Below are 19,024 nucleotides of genomic sequence, written 5' to 3'. Positions count from 1 at the left end.
GGGGGCGGTGGGGGGGGGATTCAGATTTTACAGAGGCCAGTTTCGAATTGCAGCCATCCGTAGGTGCCCTTTGAGAGCGGTTTTGAAGGAGTCAAGGGATTCACATGTCTTAATGACTGTTGGTAGGGCGTTCCACATTTTGGTGGCATATGAGCGAAAATAATTTAGTCCCTTGTTTGTGCCGAATCTGGGTTGTACATGGTTTGTTGCACTCCCTCTGGTGTTGTGGGTGTGGACTTCGTTTACATTAAGGAAGTATTTAGACAGGTACATGGGTATCTTGGTGGTGTATCGAATCTTGTGGACCAGACCCATTGCAAGATGCTGTACTCTGTCGTCGACCCTAAGCCATCCCAGCCTGTCAAAGTGGGCAGGGGTGAGGTGGGTTCGGGGGGTGAGGCCAAGTAGGAGCCTGACCAGTTTGTTTTGGGAGGTCTGAAGCCTTGTTTTAAGAGCCTTTGAGGTGCTGTGGTACCAAGAGGTGGATGCATAGTCAAAGAAACCTTGTACGAGGGCTCCTGTTAAGGTCTTCAAGGTGTTTTTGTTGACCAGTGAGGAGATCCTGTAAAGGAATCTTGTTCTTTTATTGACTTTTTTGCTTCTTCGACTAGTGAGCTCCTGAACATATTACACACTATCCCCTAAACACTACACATTACACACTATCCCCTAAACACTACACATTACACACTATCCCCTAAAAACTACACACTACCCCCAACCAGACCTGACATACAGCATGGAGCAGGCTGGAGTCTGGCAGGTACACACTATGCCCTAAAACCCGGCCTAAACCCTACCCCCTAAACCCTACCCCTACCCCCAACCCGACCTGACACACAGCATGGTGCAGCCTTGGGTCTAGCAGGTACACACTACACTCTATCCCCTAAACACTACACACTACACACTATCCCCGCCTAAACCCTACCCCCAACCCGACCTGACACACAGCATGGTGCAGCCTTGGGTCTAGCAGGTACACACTACACCAATGGTTTTCAACCATCTTGATACCAGGGCCCACTATTTATTCTGCACCTGAGCCACGGACCACCATTCAATGAGGTTCAGTCTCTCAGACCCAAAACTAAAGATGTGTTTGTTTGTGTCCACAATTTTATGCTGTATTTAGGAGAGATGACGGCCAAACGTTGATCAAAATGACAATTCTTCTACATTTTCTAATTGTGCAGACTTCTTGTACATTAAGTAATTCAGAGGTTTAACAATAATTTAACTCTTGGGAGCGTAAAATGAAACCAATTCTCGCTCTCAAGAGTTAAAGATCTATAAGGGTCCATTTGGTTACCAACTGGTTGAAAACCACTGCACTACACCCTATACCCCCGGGAGGCCTTCCTTTCACATATTTACAGTTTCACAAAATGCATATTAAGACTTTTCAGTCTTGAGATTTTGCTTTCAATCCATGCATCCTGGATGTTAAAGGGACACTTTTGCAACCAGAGCTTATTTTAACCCATTCTGACCGGGCACCCATTTTTGGTGTTAGCATCATGTTATGCTTTAGCTATTTAAAAATAGCAGATCTACAAGCTCATATCGCGCCACCGAGTGGCGCGATACGAGCTTGTAGGTCTGCCATTTTTGAAAAATCGAAGAACGACTGACATTTTTAGAATCTGATCTCAGGTCAGAATGGGTTCATCAGACCAGTGTGTGTCCGGCGGAAACCTCGTATGAATCTGATCTCAGGTCAGAATGGGTTAATGATGTTAAGGACAAGAAACTCTTTCCTGGGGGTCTTTATGTGTGTAATATGTGGTTTTAGATATTTTAGATTTTAACAGTGAGCCCAGTGTCTCTGATGTCATGGACACTGGGCTCACTTACTTCCTGGACTACAATTCCCATGATGCTTTCGTGCACTGCACCTCCTTGTGGATAGGGGGAGGGGCTGTCTTACTGAGACAACATGTAGTCCAGGAAGTAAGTGAGCCCAGTGTCCATGACATCAGAGACACTGGGCTCACTGCTAAAATCTAAAATATCTAAAACCACATATTACACACATAAAAACCCCCAGGAAAGTATTCTAAATCTTCTAAACGTCATTAACATATATACTTACCGTATATATATCTTTTTTTATGTCCCTCTAATTCATGCATCCTTGATGTTTGACTTTTACTAGGGGGGCGGGGCTTGTTGCCATGGTGACAAGAGATTCCGGCTTGTCGTGTCGACTTGGAAGTTCGAGCGGCGGACGGACAACGCCAAACCACCACCACCGGGGGGAGCAGTTGTTCTCTATGTCATCTATCTGTCTGCTGGGGGGGGGGGTGGGGGTGGGTGGGGGGGGGGGGGGATCGTTGTACAAAGTTCAAAGTGCCAGCGTTTTATTTCCGCACCACATCGTTGTTTTTGTTTTTATCTCTGTTTATATTTCGGTTTCCTTTTGGTTTTCGCTCTCTCTCTCTCCCCGACGTCTGATCGGTTAGATCGGGCCTCGGTCGGCCGTTTTCCCTCAAAGCGCTAACACACACCCCCCCTCCCCCAACACACACACACACACACACACACACACACACACATACATACATACACATGTCATGTGACCTCGGCGTCGGAGAGATTATTTCTCTTCTTCTTGCACAATCTAAAGTCGCGGGGAATTCTGCAGCTCAACGCACGCGCGCGCTCATGCAGGCGCTCACATGCACGCACATGCACACGTACACACACACACACAACATGGAGGACGACACATTTCTTGCCACAAACCCAAAGTATTGACGTGTCACATGGGTGCGTGTGTGTGTGTGTGTGTGGGGGGGGGGGGGGGGAGGGGGGGGGTGGTCGGACGGACGGACGATTCTGAGGTTCTCTGACCAAACCAAACCCTGACACCCCCCCCCTCCCGTCCCCCGTAGAGTGGTCCATTCCAGAGAGCGGACCGCTGAGCTGAGAGCCAATGAGGAGGCCCGCCCAGTGGAGCGTTCCACTTTGGGCCAATGGAGGAGGGGTGTTGGGGGGGGGGGGGGGGGGTTGTTATGGGCGTGTCCATGAAAAGCACCTCCTATGACGTCGCACAGGACAAGACGCCATCATTTCCTTCTAGTGTCATTATTATGGTTATTATTAGTTTTCCCTACTCTTTTTATTTTATATATTATTATTTTTTACAGCTTAATGTCAAGTTGTACAAACGAACGGTCATTGTTGTTACTTTATTATTATTATGACGTTTTTTTCTTTTCTTTTTTCTGTACAAGAAGTTTTATTGTTGTTTTAATGGTTATGATAATAACTGTTTATTATTATATTATTATTATTATTATTCAAGGAAAAGTAACGACTGTGTTTTGCAAAGGAAGACAGCGTTCGTTGTTTTATGATGATTACTAAAGAGTAATTCTGCACTTTCAGTTCAAGCCATCTCTCTCTCTATCACCCTCTCTCCCTCTTATCACCTTCTCTCTCTATCTCTGCTTCTCTCTCTATCTCTCCATCGACTATACCTCTCCTCTCATGTCATAACCATTGTTCCATTCCATCTCTCTCTCCCTCTCTCTCTCTCTCTCTCTCTCTCTCTCTCTCTCTCTCTCTCTCTCTCTCTCTCTCTCTCTCTCCCCCCCCCATGTCAGTGTGCTTATAGTTCAAACTGACGTCATTTGCCAGAGTTTGGATATATACTTTGTCGTATGTGTGACGGTGTTTTTTCTTGAAAAAGAACAGGCGATATACAAGCCCTACGGCCTACGCCGCGTTGCCTGTTTTGGGCCCACCGGACACCCACAGTCATACGAACAGAGGATAGCGTCGGGCTTATCCTTGTTATTTGTTTTTATTATTATTATTAATATTATTGTTATCATAATGTTCAGACACTTGAAGATAAAAAAGACGAGACTAATTATTTTGTGTTGCTTTTCTTTAAAAAAAAAAAAAAAGAAAGAAAAAAGTATCATTTCAAATCATTGATGTTGTCGTGGGGCGTTGACCATTCTCGATGTTTTTCTTTTCTTCGTTTTATTTTTTTATTTTTTTTGTTAACGGGTGGGGTTGTTGATGCCAGAGCCATAGAGTAAGACAGAGTTACGACAACTCCGTTCACTTCATGGGGGCTTCAGTCATATTTCTAAATACTGTAGACTTCTATTGGAGAAGACTAAGAGTGACAATGTCCTGACTGGATCGGAAGTTGACAGAATGCTCTGGTATCGGGCAACAAACCCAGCTTTAATGATCTTAAATCCCTTTATTTTAGATTGTTTTTAGTACAACATAAACATTACAGAGACTTTAGTTGTCACTGTGCAATACTTTAAAACGGTTGTCATGTTGCACACATGGCTAAAATTGCTGATATTTGCGCCGCCCTCGTTGAAAACGATGAATTTCAAACTCCAGCTTGTCACTCTCCAGGCTGCATGAACAGCGATCGAGTGCTCAGTTTTTCTGCCCCCTCAATGTCGCAACTCTGTCTTACTCTGTGGCTTTAGTTGGTGTGTGGGGTGGGGGTTTGTGGGAGGGGCTTGTTGCTTTGTGGGCGTGGCTTGGAGACAGGGTCGCTCGGGTGCTATAAATATACATAAATTAACAAGAGGACGTTGATGTTTAGGGAAAAAAAATTAAAGACGTAAAAAAAAAAAAAAAAAAAACTTTGTAAAATAGCCGACATATCATTGGAGATGGACCCCCCTTCTCTCTCTCTCTTTCTCTCGCCCACCCTCGTCGACGCCACCATCTATCCATCCGGCATGGATCGATTGATCGACACACCTGCATCAGCTCTTCTTCTTCTGATTGGCTGAAAGTGTTGGAACGGGGAACATTAGCCCACATTAGAACCATTATTCACTACTTTCATCACCCCACCCCCGCCCCAAGCGGTTCTCAGACATAAATGTATTATTTTAGGACCCCTAGTTTGCGCCGACGTTAGTGCCACGAGACCCCCCTCCCCCGGAGTTCCAGATTTGGCTCCTGGGACCCAAGTCCCCCTCAAGGGCCCATGTTATTTTTTTCAACTTGTCCTCCCGGAACTGTGTTGACACACATCATCTGTCTGAGAGTTGGTTTCATCTCCCGTTGTCTAAAAAAAAAAAGAGCCCCCCCCCCCCCCCCCCCCCCCCTCTCGGATTCAAACCTGTTGCTGGAGGAGGAAGAGGGACATTAAAGCCGAAACATCTCTGCTAAGCCAAAACATCTCTCCACGCCAAACCGTGGACAGAATGGACGACTGGACGTCTGCAGGATGTGGTTGAAATGTGTGCTCTAAAAAACACTAAGTGATGTGAGGTTGTGTGCTGCTGTAGTGGTTCCCAAACTGTCATGTCAAGGACCCCCAAATTGACACCAATTATCCCGTTGACCCCACCATTTGAAGAGATATGTCACCTACCCTAGGCGACACGGGGAGAACATGTGAGGGCACCTACCCTAGGGGACACGGGGAGAACATGTGAGGGCACCTACCCTAGGGGACACGGGGAGAACACGCAAACTCCACACAGAAAGGCCCTTTCGCCAACCGCACCTCGGGTATGGGCACTGATGACGCGGAGGAGAGAACACACCCACAGCCGCCCCGAGCGGGAATCGAACCCAGGACCTTCTAGCTGTGAGGCGACGGCACTACCGACTGTGCCACCGTGCCCCTCCAACCCGTTTAATTTCAAGGACCCCCAGTTTGACATGCATTATTAGTCTACGGACACCCATTGAATGGCATTTCTGTCTCTGGGACTCCAATTTATATTGTAAAATCAATGATAATTTAACTCTTAAGTGTACAAATGTAACCATTTGGTTCCTTTTGTACACTCAGAGTTATAGACCCATTCTCCATATTCGAACCGCTGCCATCTTGCCAGCGAGGTGATACAGAGGTGACACTTCCCATAGAGAGCCCATTCATTCCAAACAGAATAGTCCTCTCGAATTATATCAAGGGCTAAACACACCGCCTGCGAACGCCGCGCGTCAAAACAGCCGCCTCCGTTATTTTCAATTAACCTATCGCACACTGGCGGCGTCCGACGCGCGTTCACGCCTCGCCTGACGCTCCAATACGCCACTGTTCTATTTTCCAGGGCAACGCCTGTGCCGCGTCGCTGCGCACCCAGGGTGTGACGGGCTTTAAACACCGTCAAAATCACCAACATTGCAGCTGTAGGGAAAGTATGGAAGCGCTCGTTATCAGTAAAGCAACCTCCTGCTGCCTCCTGCATTATGTGCACATTCAAAAGCGGTGGTATGCATGGGCCGCTGAGTGATAGTCAACGAGCACTTCCAAACTCTTAGGAAAAAATCATCTGCAAGGAATTTCTTGACAAGAAGTAGCTCATAAAATGTCTACGGTGGATTTTTATGAAACAAACACTTTACAGATTGAAAAAGGATAATTCAAGCTTTCCCTGCAGCTGCAATGTTGGTGATTTTGACATTGTTTAATATAATTAGAGAGGACTTTTCTGTTTGGATGAATGTGCTCTTAATGGGAAGCGTCACCTATAGGTATCGCCTTGCTGGCAAGATGGCTGTGGTCTGAATAAAGAGGATAAGTGTCCATTTGGTTCTATTGGACTATTATTTAGCTGGAGACACCCTGGAACTCCCCAGTTCACATATGTTTATTTTTGGGGGGTCCCCAGTTCACATAGGATTATTTTTGGGGGTCCCTGGTTCACATATAGGGGGTCCCCAGTTCACATAGGATTATTTTTGGGGGTCCCCGCAGTTCACATAGGATTATTATTTTTGGGGGGTCCCCGCAGTTCACATAGGATTATTTTTGGGGGGTCCCCGCAGTTCACATAGGATTATTTTTGGGGGGTCCCCGCAGTTAACATAGGATTATTTTGGGGGGTCCCCAGTTCACATTATGATTATCCGAATCTGTGCCAGAATCTCGTGAATAGCTATAGCATCCAACGGTGCCATTCACGAGATTTGATTATAACTTTTTGATTATTCATTTTTTGCCCTTACGGAGCTGTTTGTGTGGCTGGGTGTCGGTATGAGCACGAAAACAGCATGGTTGTTTTTCACCACCTGCGTGCAACCTAACGCACACACAAACACACACGCACGTGTGCCAGTACAGTACAGTTACAGTACAGTAGAGGGACCGCCACATGGTAACTCATTTCTCAACCGTTTCGGACACGGGGCGTCATGTCGGAACCGGCCCGGCCCCCCTGGGTCTTCAGGGGTGGAACTCCGCCCACACCTGAAGACCACCACACGGTAACTGTCATTTCTCTACCGTTTCGGACGCGGGGCAGCTCGTCGGAACCGGGCCGGCACCCTGGGTGCGTTCCTGTGGGTCTCGAACTCCTCATAAATCCTTAATCCATCGCGCGTTGATAGGATGTGGCGCCAATATGGAGGGATATCACTTCCGGGTCGGGCGGAAGTGGTCTCTTCTGCCGCTCTGCGTTTTCCGGAGGCGCTATAGCCTCATGATCCCGCCTACAGTAACGGGAGGGAAGGTGTTATTTTGGGGGGTCAAGGCCTGAAGAGGTTGAGAACCACTGCCTGTGTGTCGCGGGTGTGAAGCGCTGTGAGAGCTTTCTTTCTGGCTCTGATATTTCTGGCGCACGACAACAAAAATTATTGTGTGAAAAAGAATCCTACTACAGGAGCGTTTGTGTTTGTGAAGCTGTTGAAAACCTTTTTTGTGAATTCGATTCTGTATTTGTGAGAATCTGAACGTTTCCGAGGTGAAAGAAAAGGCTTTCAGTGACTGGAAATCAGCCTGACAGACAGACAGACACACAGCAGCCACTGGAATCAGCCTGGCAGACAGACAGACAGATACACATCAGCCTGACCGACAGACACACAGCAGCCACTGACATTAGCCAGACAGACAGACAGACACACAGCAGCCGCTGAAAACTGACTCCTCCTCCGTCGTCATCCCTCCATCATCCCTGCTGACTCCTCCCCCTGAATGGAGGTTAAAGGTCATCCCTGCTGACTCCTCCTCCGTGGCCATCCCTCGCTCCTCCAGCGTAGCTATAGCTTCTCTCCTTTCCCTATCGGTTATTTTTTTTATTTTAATGTTCCTCCCTTTTTGTTTTGAGTACAAAAATACTAAAGTGCAACAACGATGATTAAAAACAATACCAACCAAACTGAGATGAATAAATAAAGAAATATATATAAATAAAGAAATAATTTAAAAAGTCTTGCCGTGTGTGTGTGTGTGTGTCAGAGGTGCAGTTTGTTTGTGTGCTCGAGTGCACATGCAGACTGCACAGCTGGATTGCATGCAGCCCTGCAGAGAGCGAGAGAGTGTGTGTGTGTGTGTGTGTGTGTGTGTCGCTGCAGTGTTCTGCGTTCCACTGCTCTGGTCTGACTGTACACCTGCACTGCAGAGGATCAGCGTTGCCAGATCCTGCGAGAGAGAAACGAGCAAAATATCTCAATATATGAATATTTTACGAGAACACTAACAAATTTGCCCAGCTTTGCTTTGATAACGCCGTAAATGCATGTTGTATTGTTGAGTCTCATGTGTCACACCTTCCTCTTGACAATACATACAACCTAGATTCTCTGGGGTTCAGGTCAGGCCAGGTGGCTCGTCAGTTAAGCACAGTAATGCCATGCCATGGTCTGTACACTAGTTGTTTTGGCTCTGTGGGCAGGTGCCAAATCCAGCTGGAAAGGAAAATTGGCATCACCAGGAAGATTGTCAACATACTGTATGTATGTTACGTTTATTTAACCGGGACAATACAAAAAACAATGTTTGTAGAACATGAAAGCGTTGCTTTATACATAGGGTTCATAGCCAAGGCTAATTTCAACCCCAGTCCCTGGTTAGGCCTTCATATGCTTCCATATTTCTATACAAATATGATCTAGAGCCTACCTATACTAAAAACAATCGTTTACAAAAGCAATTAAATGCATCTAATCTAATAATATACTATACAATTAATATTTTACAATAATATTAAATACCTACAGTAAATTACATTTACTTCTAAAACAAAAGTAAAGACTTGTGGCTTGTAAAGGCTTGTGTAGTCGCCTACCAGAGCTCGGAAGCACAATGTACTCCAAAATTATGGCTGTGTTGAAACCATTGTTACGTTTTCACCGTCAGTGGATCAACACCAGCAGATAACATGGCCAAAATCATCACTGTTTTATGAAGTCCAGAGTCTCAACACAACCATCTATTATGATATTACATAATTGTACATTGACAAGCTTTATGTTCTTCCTTTTCAGGCAGCACTTGGCACCTGAATGCCCTGCACAGAGCCGGAACTACAAGTACTAACCGGTGTACTGACCACTGTGCTTAGCTGACCAGCCAACTGGCCTGACCTCTGAACCCCACACAGAATCTATAGGTTGTATTGTCAAGAGGAAGGTGTGACACATAAGACTGAACAATACAAATTAATTTACGGCTGTTATCAAAGCAAACCTGGGCTTCCATAACACCTCAACAGTGCCACCTCGCCACATTGATGAAATGATATGTTCAACAGTAGCCCAGACCAAGTATTGACTGCATACATTAATATACTTTTAAGGTGGTCGACATTTCTCGTTTTTTTTAAAGAAATCGTTTTTCTTTAGTGGTCAAAATATTATAATATTTTGAGATAGGATTTTTTGATTTTCATGAGCTGTCGGCTACGCCATATTCAATCATCAAGATTAAAACAAAAAAAAAGGTTTCACTTGTTGAATTATATTACGGAAGAAAATGAACTTTCACGCAATATTCTAATTCATTGAGACTGAGCTGTAGCCTATATCTGATTGACATTTATACCACCATGGTGTAAAAGATCGATTTGTAATTTTCTACAGATAGGGTCAATTGCAGATCACTTCTTCTGTCGTATATGACCTTAGACCTTCAGCTCCGTTGCAGCAAGCCAGTCCAGTGTGTCATTGTCTAGGTCAATTAGCCCACGGTCGCCATTCGGTGGCCGGTATATAGGGCAGCTGGTCACTGATCACTGATCGGGGTGAATATCGGCTGATAGGCTACGGCCGATCACTGATTGGTGATCGGCCGATTATTGGAGCATCTCTAATGAAAACAAGCAGTCAGGATAGTCAAAGTTTATGTGTTTAATAATGTTTGATGAAAACAAGCAGTCAGGATAGTCAAAGTGTGTTTAATAATGTTTAATGAAAACAAGCAGTCAGGATAGTCAAAGTGTGTTTAATAATGTTTGATGAAAACAAGCAGTCAGGATAGTCAAAGTGTGTTTAATAATGTTTAAGCCGGTGGTTCTCTGACATTCTCATGTTCAGGAAATATAAGAAAAACAAGGGGGGGAGAAGCCCAATGTCAGCGCTTATAACAAGCGGACATGGTAACGTTCCAGTCCAGAGCAACAGACTGCAGATCATGATGATGTATTGGCATGGAGTTTAAATAGAGCTTTATAGTGCTAGGGGGAGGGGGGATCGATGGAGGAGAGGAGATGAGATCCTGTTACCTTTCAGCTGACAACTCTGCCTAAGCTCGCTCTCTCTCTCTCTCTCTCTCTCTCTCTCTCTCTCTCTCTCTCTCTCTCTCTCTCTCTCTCTCTCTCTCTCTCTCTCTCTCTCTCTCTGTCTCATTGACTTACACCCAAAATGCTTTAATCAGTTGCTTTAGGCCTAAAGTAGGCCTCTCACTCGCTAACTCCAGCATGGTGGTGTTACGGTGAAACTGGTGACCTGCTGAAATGTGACCACCGCGTAGTAGACAATCGCGTAACGTCAGTGTCTGAATGTAAATCGTTGCAGTTTGTTTATCAGCAGCTAGAGTTCAACCTAACGGTATTTAGGCCACCTATTTAAAGACCTCCATGTGAGTCGTGTTATTAAAGTCCACAAGATGGCCACGTGTTTCATCAGGTCACCAATTTCACCATAACACCTCCATGCTGGAGTGAGTGTGTGGCCGAGATTATGGGTGTTGGAATTTGGCTTCTCTCTCTCTCTCTCTCTCTCTCTCTCTCTCTCTCTCTGTAGCACGTGATGCTCTCTCTCTCTCTAAGTGTTAATGGATCATTAATGTTTGATGTATTTCTGTTAATCTCTGCACTGTATTCATCATGCTGCTTTGAACATGTGAACACATTATGTGCTCTCCTCCGGGGGGGAGAGGGGGTCTCTCCTCTCCTCTCCTCTCCCTCAATCTCTACCAGCCTTCCTCTCCTCTCCTCTCCTCTCCTCCAGGGGGGAGAGGGGGTCTCCTCCTCTCCTCTCATCCTGCTCTGACTTACTTGGTATTCCTCTCTCTCTCTCTCTCTCTCTCTCTCTCTCCCCTCACGTCCTATTCCTCCTCCACCCTCAGGGGGCAACATCGTGCCTCTGCCTGCGTCAGACCCCCCCCCAACCCCTCTATTAGTGTGTGACGCTCTGTTAGAGTGTGTGATGGTGGTGAGTGGTAGTGCGTGTGTGTTGGCGTGCATGTGTGAGGGTGCACGTAGATGCAGATCATCTGAGGCAGCCTCCATCGTCCTCCTCTCCTCTCTGCTACCATGGAGACGCTCGCTCTGTGTCCACTGCACCACTCTCCCAGGTAACTCTGTGTGTGTGTGTGTGTGTGTGTGTGTGTGTGTGTGTGTGTGTGTGTGTGTGTGTGTGTGTGTGTGTGTGTGTGTGTGTGTGTGTGTGTGTGTGTGTGTGTGTGTGTGTGTGTGTGTGTGTGCTTTGCAGAGGTGCAGTTTGATTGTGTGGTCAAGTGCACATGCAGACTGCAAAGCTGTGTGTGTGTGTGTGGCTCCTTGCTGCACACAGTCCGCCATGCCAATGATTGTCTGTCTGTCTGTCTGTCTGCCTGCCTGCCTGCCTGCCTGCCTGCCTTCCTGCCTGTCTGCCTGCCTGCCTGTGGAAAAACTATACTTATAGTATACACTATACAGTATGTGTTGACACAATCTGATTGTAAGACGTGAGAGAGACAGAGCGTGTGTGTGTGTGTGTGTGTGTGTGTGTGTGTGTGTGTGTTTGTGTCACTTCCTGCTTCCACGCAAGGTAGTTAATTTTAAGGAAAGGACGTCATTTTGGCTATCGTGCTACAAAGCTGCGGCTTCAAATGCTGTCATCACTGAATGGACATTATCACATTTAATCACTGAATGGACATTATCACATTTAATCACTGAATGGACATGATCACATTTAATCACTGAATGGACATTATCAGTAGGTGTAGATATACTATTGAAGTATACGGTGAGATAGGCCTACTATTGAAGTAGGTGAGATACTATTGAAGTAGGTGAGATTGAAGTAAGTGAGATACTATTGAAGTAGGTGAGATACTATTGAAGTAGGTGAGATACTATTGAAGTAGGTGAGATACTATTGAAGTAGGTGAGATAGGCCTACTATTGAAGTAGGTGAGATACTATTGAAGTAATAATAATAATAATAAAACTTGTATATAATTTGTATAGCACCTTTCATGACATGAAATGCAGCTCAAAGTGCTTTACAGAACAATGGAGAATAAAAGAAAAGCAAGGCAACGACAAAAAACAAGCAGTAATGCAATACAGTGAGGACATGAAAGAAGAAAAAAAAAAGATCAATTAAAAGCAATAGTAGGTGAGATAGGCCTACTATTGAAGTAGGTGAGATACTATTGAAGTAGGTGAGATACTATTACTATTGAAGTAGGTGCATGAGATACTATTGAAGTAGGTGAGATACTGACCAACCCGTAGGTGTTTTGTCATTATTCTGTGGGTCGACGATGGCTATCTGGTCAGTAGCAGTTCGGGACAAACGCTGTCGCCCCAAAAACATTACTATTGTGTATTTGTGTCCGCAACTCGGAGTCCGCTCGACTTGAACTTCACACCGTTGGGCACAGTGACTCGCCTCTCGTAGCTCAAGTTCGCTTGAGACGACAAGTTTGTCCACTAGAGTAACATCTTTAAATCTCTTTGTCTGATTCTCACGAATTACCTTTGGATCGTTGCCCTTGTCACTCCGAAACAGGTCCAAATCTAACACCATCGTCAAAGCTCTATTGCTGGTTGCTTATAGTTCTGACTTTGTTAAATTGACGCACATACGCACACCCGTACACACACACACTCCTCTCTCTCTCTCTCTCTGTCGCTCTAATTAATTAGTCTCATGTCGCGCAGCTGCGTCTAGATTCTCCCGGTGGATCCTGCCGGGAGCTGCCTATGCCATAGAAAGCATAGGTGGACGCCAGGCTTGTCCCGAACAAATATAGGGATTATCATACTATAGACATGTCATATGTCATATAGCCCTATATATCCCCATGTATGGAGACTAAATATCCCATGAGCAACTCTCCCAGATCTGATAATATGAATGGAAGTGAGAGTCTTCGTTACACTCATTTCGGCCGCTTGTATCCATATATGTTTTGCAGTAATAATAATAATCAAAAGCTACATAGTAACTATAACGTTTTCAAGTAAATGCAGTGGAGTAAAAGTCCAATATTAAATTAAAGTACCTCAAAATGTTATTTAAGTACAGTACTTGAGTAAATGTACTCAGTACTCGGCGTCCTTTCCTTCAAAAAGAGCTTCCTCGTTTCCTTTCCTTCAAAGAGAGCAGACAGTGAGTGGTCACATGACCACTGAGAGGCATTACCACTGCTACACGCACGCACGCACGCACACACACACACACACACACACACACACACACACACACACACTGTCAGACTACAGTAGTAGGGATGAGTCATCATGTACATATTGTGTTTTCTAGGTCATCATAATGCTGTCCACACAGCTGTTTGTGTTTGAATCATATAGTAATTATGTTTTAATGGTGTGTGTGTGTGTGTGTGTGTGTGTGTGTGTGTGTGTGTGTGTGTGTGTGTGTGTGTGTGTGTGTGTGTGTGTGTGTGTGTGTGTGTGTGTGTGTGTGTGTGTGTGTGTGTGTGTGTGTGTGTGTGTGTGTGTGTGTGTGTGTGTGTGTGTGTGTGTGTGTGTTGTGAATGACAACGTGTGTTGTTCTGTTGTGCAGGAGGTAGTTGTGTGTGTGTGTGTGTGTGTGTAGGACCGGTGCTCGGGGGGGTCCGGTATGAGGTGTGTGAGAAGGTGGTCTTCGGGTGTGGCTGTCTGCCTGCTACACACTCTGCTGTGGACCTGGACAGGTGAGACACACTCTGGACACTAGGTGGTGATAGGCCCTTTGCCCTCTGGACAGCAATTGTACTGTACACGGTACAGTATATGTGGACCATGGTGACATTGATCAATTTGATCTTGATACAAAAGCTTCTAATATATTATTTATGCCCCAAAATCTATAAATCTCACACTATTATACGGCAACCGGCCGGTTCACTTGAGCACCTGCCCTCTAAATGTCTGTGCACGCCACTGGACAAGACAATTAACAGCCTGAGATTAGATTTAGCTTGAAAGTGGTCTTTTCAGAGCTGCATGCCGAGAGAGAGAGAGACAGACAGACAGACAGACAGACCGAGGGTCTTTCATGTGTAACCCTGTCTGTGTAGCTGCGCTCAGCGCTCTGTGAGGCCCGTTAGGTTCTGCTGTTCTGACAAAACACTCGCCAACCAAAAGGAAAGTATAAGGAATTCCTCCCTGCAGCTCTCCGACCAAAAGCAACGTAACGCAGTGGTTCCCAAACATTTCCACCCCCAAATTGACAGTAATTAGCCCCGCAGACCCCCATTTGAAAAGGTATATGCCATGAGGGACCCCCGTAAGAGAAGTGTTTACGGCTCTAGCAGTGACTCTCAACCTGTTTAATTTCAAGGATCCCCAGTTTGACATGCATTAGTCAGATTCTATATGCAGACCCCCATTTTATGGCATTTCTATCTCTGGGACCCTCAATTTATATTGTAAAAAAAAATTACTCCAAGAGTATATCAAATGGAACCAAATGGACCCATTTGGAATTGGTGGAATTATTAAATATAAATTAAAAGAGTAAAAATGAATAACTAATATCTAAATACTGAATCAAGCAACTTAGAAACCGTCTGGTTTATTGTCTAAGTAAGTGAAATATCCCTTCAAGTAAACAATTGTGTACTTTTTCCCGCCCTAACCCACAGGTGCCATTGAGCCCGCCCCCAAGATCGACGGGCGGCGCCGGTCGGCCGTCACGCTGCGCGAGAACATGACGCACAGGTTCAACTGCCAATCGGACGGCTCGTACGGCCGGGGGGGAGGGGCGGAGTCTGCCCAGCAGCAGGCCCCGCCCCCGCTGCTCACCTGGTACCTGAACGGCGAGCGGCAACGCCAGCCCTTCCCGGAGCGCGGGCGCCTGGTGATGACATCATCACCGCCGCGGGCACGTAACAGCAGCTTCTCGCTGCTGGCCAGGAAGTCGGACCGCGAGCTGGTGTGCACGGCAGACAATCCCAGCACGGGAGAGAGCGCCAATGCCACGGTCACACTCAACGTGCTGTGTGAGTTAAAGATTCTATTGGCTGCTGGTAGAGTGGGACGATGCTATTGGCTGCTGGTTGAGTGGGACAATGCTATTGGCTGCTGGTTGAGTGGGACGATTCTATAGGCTGCTATAGTGGGACGATGCTATTGGCTGCTGGTTGAGTGGGACGATGCTATTGGCTGCTGGTTGAGAGGGAGGACGCTATTGGCTGCTGGTCTAGTGGGAGGATGCTATTGGCTACTGGTTGAGTGGGACCAGTTGTCATTGGTCTAAAAGCACTGGCGGGGGAGTGTGTTCCTCTGAGACTCCTTTTCCACCGGCGTCTCTGGGACTCATGTCCGGTTTGTGGCCAACTTCGATGCTAATTGTAATAGCGCCAATGCTAGCGAGCCAAGGCGACGCCCATCCTTGCTACAGAAAATGCCAATATTCCAATCGCGATCACCGGAAAATCAGAAATAGGCAATCGTGCCTATAACAACCAGAGCAATTCCAAAACTGGAAAATAGCGAGGCATTTTTATTGCGATATTAAACGCCTTAAGAGGAGCATACTCGTCATGAGCACCTCGCGTATGTATTTAATAGGACGAGTAAACTCGTGTAAAGCATCAAAAAAACCTATTTTATCATCTACTCAGGCTTATGTGAACACTCCGTACAGTTTTTAAGTTGATCGATTCAGTATTTACACTGTAAATCCCCAAAAAAACCTAAACTACAGTGAGTATAAATGCCAAATGTTTATATATGGTCATAAAATACAGTAGAACACGAGTACAATATAGGGTGGCTCTTATTAGCAAAAGTTGTTAATAATCAACCTCTTACCCCCTAATTAGGTTCCTATATGTACAAAAAACAGCTTTGGTTTAATTTCAAGCATATTATGAGGTAGCTCAATCACCCAGAAGTTTATACCGGTATTTTGTATTAGAGTTCCAGTTCACATCTTGTCACTTTTGCCTTTCAATGACAATGGAAAGTGTTTGCATGATGTACAATGATCATAAAGTAGCCTACAGTACAGTACAGTACAGTACAGTACAGTACAGTACAGTACAGTACAGTACAGTACAGTACAGTACAGTACAGTACAGTACAGTACAGTACAGTACAGTACAGTACAGTATGGTACCCGTCCTTTTTTCTGGTGACTGATATTGTCCTTCCAATCTCTCTCTGTCCCCCTCTCTCTCTCTCTCTCTCTCTCTCTCTCTCTCTCTCTCTGGTCAGTCGAGCCAGAGATCCTCAGGGTGAACGCTCACTACAGCAGCGAGCCCTCGGGCGATCCGTCGGGCGTGTCCCTGGTTCTGTTCGCGTTGGTGCGCTCCAACCCGCCCGCCACCGTCACCTTCATGGACCCGTCCGGCCGCGCGGTGGCCAACGCCTCCTCCTCCCACCTACTGGTTCTGGACTCCTCCCACAGCTACCCCTCGTCACAGCTGGCCAATCACACGCTGCGGCTCACGCTCAGCAGCCTATCGGGATGGGGGAACGTGACGCTCAACGCCAGCAACAGCATGGGCGCGGCACAGAGCAACCTCACCCTGACAGGTAGGTGGCGTGTGATTATGAATCCCACCAACGTTCCAGGATAGGCCCGCCTTACCATGAGTCTGATTGGCTCCCGGGCAGGCATAGTTTTACAGAGGTTCAGTCAGGACAACATGACGTAACGATATCATCCTGATGACTACAAAACAATGACTACAACATGACGTAACGATATCATCCTGATGACTACAAAACAATATACAACATGACGTAACGATCATCCTGATGACTACAGAACAATGACTACAACATGATGTAACGACAACATCCTGATGACTACAAAACAATGATTACAACATGACGTAACAATTTCATCCTGATGACTACACAACAATACTACAACATGACGTAACGATATCATCCTGGTGACTACGAAACAATGACTACAACATGATGTAACGATATCATCCACCCCTGACTGGATTATAAACCTGAAAAGGAATGCTGCCAGGCTAGGTATTGGCTGTGTAACGGGTGAAATCTGTCCATAGCTATATAGCTTTCCCATTTACTTCCTCAGTACCCGAGTCTCATACATTGATGTCATACTATCAAGTCAGTGTGAAGGTACCATGTTGTCTCTCTCTCTCTCTCTCTCTCTCTCTCTCTCTCTCTCTCTCTCTCTCTCTCTCTCTCTCTCTCTCTCTCTCTCTCTCTCTCTCTCTCTCTGTGTCTCTCTCTCCCAGAGTTCCTGCTCTCCAGTGTGGAGGTGCCCATGGTTGGCATCGTGACGGGAGGTGGCATGGCGTTCATGGCTCTGCTCGTCCTCAGTCTCATCGTGCTCTGTCTCACTACGAAGACCAAGGCCAAGGCCATCGGTGAGACCCTCACATACTGAACACGTTATAAAACACGTTATAAAACAGGCCAAGGCCATCGGTGAGACCCTCACATCTCGGACCCAAATATTGTACCAGCGGGGTAGAGCCATTGTCTTTTAACTTGAACAACGGACTGTCTGGAAGTGTGAAGCCCACTCGGGCAGGAAGGGTGGCAGGGGTCATTTTGACCGAAAATGACATCACATGTTCACTGAACACGTTATAAAACAGGCTATAAAACATGTTATAAGACATGTCAGTCATCACAAGTTCACTGAACACGTTATAAAACAGGCTGTAAAACATGTTATAAAACATGTTATAAAACACGCTATAAAACACGTTATGAAACACGTTATAAAACATGTTATAAAACATGTCTGTCATCACACACTGAACACGTTATAAAACATGTTATAATATAAAACATGTTGTAAAACACGTTATAAAACACGTTATAAAACATGTCTGTCATCACATACTGAAACATGTCTGTCATCACATACTGAACACGTTATAAAACATGTTATAACACATGTTGTAAAACATGTCTGTCATCACATACTGAACACGTTATAAAACATGTTATAAAACACGTTATAAAACATGTCTGTCATCACATACTGAACACGTTATAAAACATGTTATGAAACATGTTATAAAACACATTATAAAACATGTCTGTCATCACATACTGAACACGTTATAAAACATGTTATAAAACACGTTATAAAACATGTCTGTCATCACATACTGAACACGTTATAAAACATGTTATAAAACATGTCTGTAATCACATACTGAACACGTTATAAAACATGTCAGTATACTCACAAGTTCACTGAACACGTTCTTCTTCTTGTTTTTTCAGACGAGCCTGTGGAGATTCTTCTGATGACCAAGAAAAGGTGAAGTATGTTTTCAAGTACTTTTTCTATTAACCCAAACCTGAGGCCTGTTATTTTGTGGTTGCTATGGCAACACATACAACCCTCAGCCGCTTCCTGAGGGGGGGTCCTTTCATGTCAAGGACCCCCAAAAGCTTGAGTTAAAAACATTCACACTGAAAAAAATATAATATTAGAAAGGTTTGCGCCATGTTTTCAAGATAATAAAAAAAATAGCAGATCCACAAGCTCGTAGCACTGCACTCGGTGCCGCACTACGAGCTTGTAGATCTGCTATTTTTCAATAGCTCAAGAATAACATAATGCTTAAAACACCAAAGGAACTGCTTTTCTAGTTAATATTCATATTATTGCCCAGGCCGTA

The 19,024-nt window shown here is 45.3% G+C and overlaps 2 protein-coding genes and 1 long non-coding RNA gene across 4 annotated transcripts in view; 2 read left to right on the top strand and 1 right to left on the bottom strand.

Moving 5' to 3' along the window:
- sik3 (SIK family kinase 3) overlaps positions 1-2,544 on the top strand; it is an 88,851-nt gene extending 86,307 nt beyond the window's left edge. The window contains 1 exon segment of the mRNA XM_083773752.1: positions 2,159-2,544. The gene's annotated coding sequence lies outside the window, so the exon portion shown is untranslated.
- Positions 2,545-5,117: 2,573 nt separating this feature from the next.
- Positions 5,118-8,158, bottom strand: LOC310864682. Of its 2 annotated transcripts, none has more exons than XR_014569754.1 (3): positions 7,793-8,158; positions 5,405-7,758; positions 5,118-5,367 (listed from the first exon to the last, which is right to left on the bottom strand). It is a non-coding gene; the product is annotated as an uncharacterized lncRNA (long non-coding RNA). The 2 variants fall into 2 exon arrangements; XR_014569755.1 differs by having other exon boundaries at positions 5,118-6,931; positions 7,612-7,758.
- Positions 8,159-14,028: 5,870 nt separating this feature from the next.
- Positions 14,029-19,024, top strand: part of tmem25 (transmembrane protein 25) — a gene marked incomplete at its 5' end in the record, with an annotated part of 7,096 nt that continues 2,100 nt past the window's right edge. The window contains 5 exons of the mRNA XM_083772510.1: positions 14,029-14,101; positions 15,035-15,391; positions 16,611-16,931; positions 17,618-17,749; positions 18,624-18,660. Coding sequence (XP_083628636.1) covers positions 14,029-14,101; positions 15,035-15,391; positions 16,611-16,931; positions 17,618-17,749; positions 18,624-18,660 — 920 coding nt within the window. The remainder of the gene's footprint in view (positions 14,102-15,034; positions 15,392-16,610; positions 16,932-17,617; positions 17,750-18,623; positions 18,661-19,024) is intronic.

Source organism: Protomyctophum parallelum (assembly GCF_964188405.1).
Source record: "Protomyctophum parallelum genome assembly, chromosome: 9".
Lineage (NCBI taxonomy): Eukaryota > Metazoa > Chordata > Actinopteri > Myctophiformes > Myctophidae > Protomyctophum > Protomyctophum parallelum.
The sequence above is the reverse complement of the archived record's forward strand: the minus strand, read 5'-3'. Positions and strand labels throughout refer to the sequence as shown.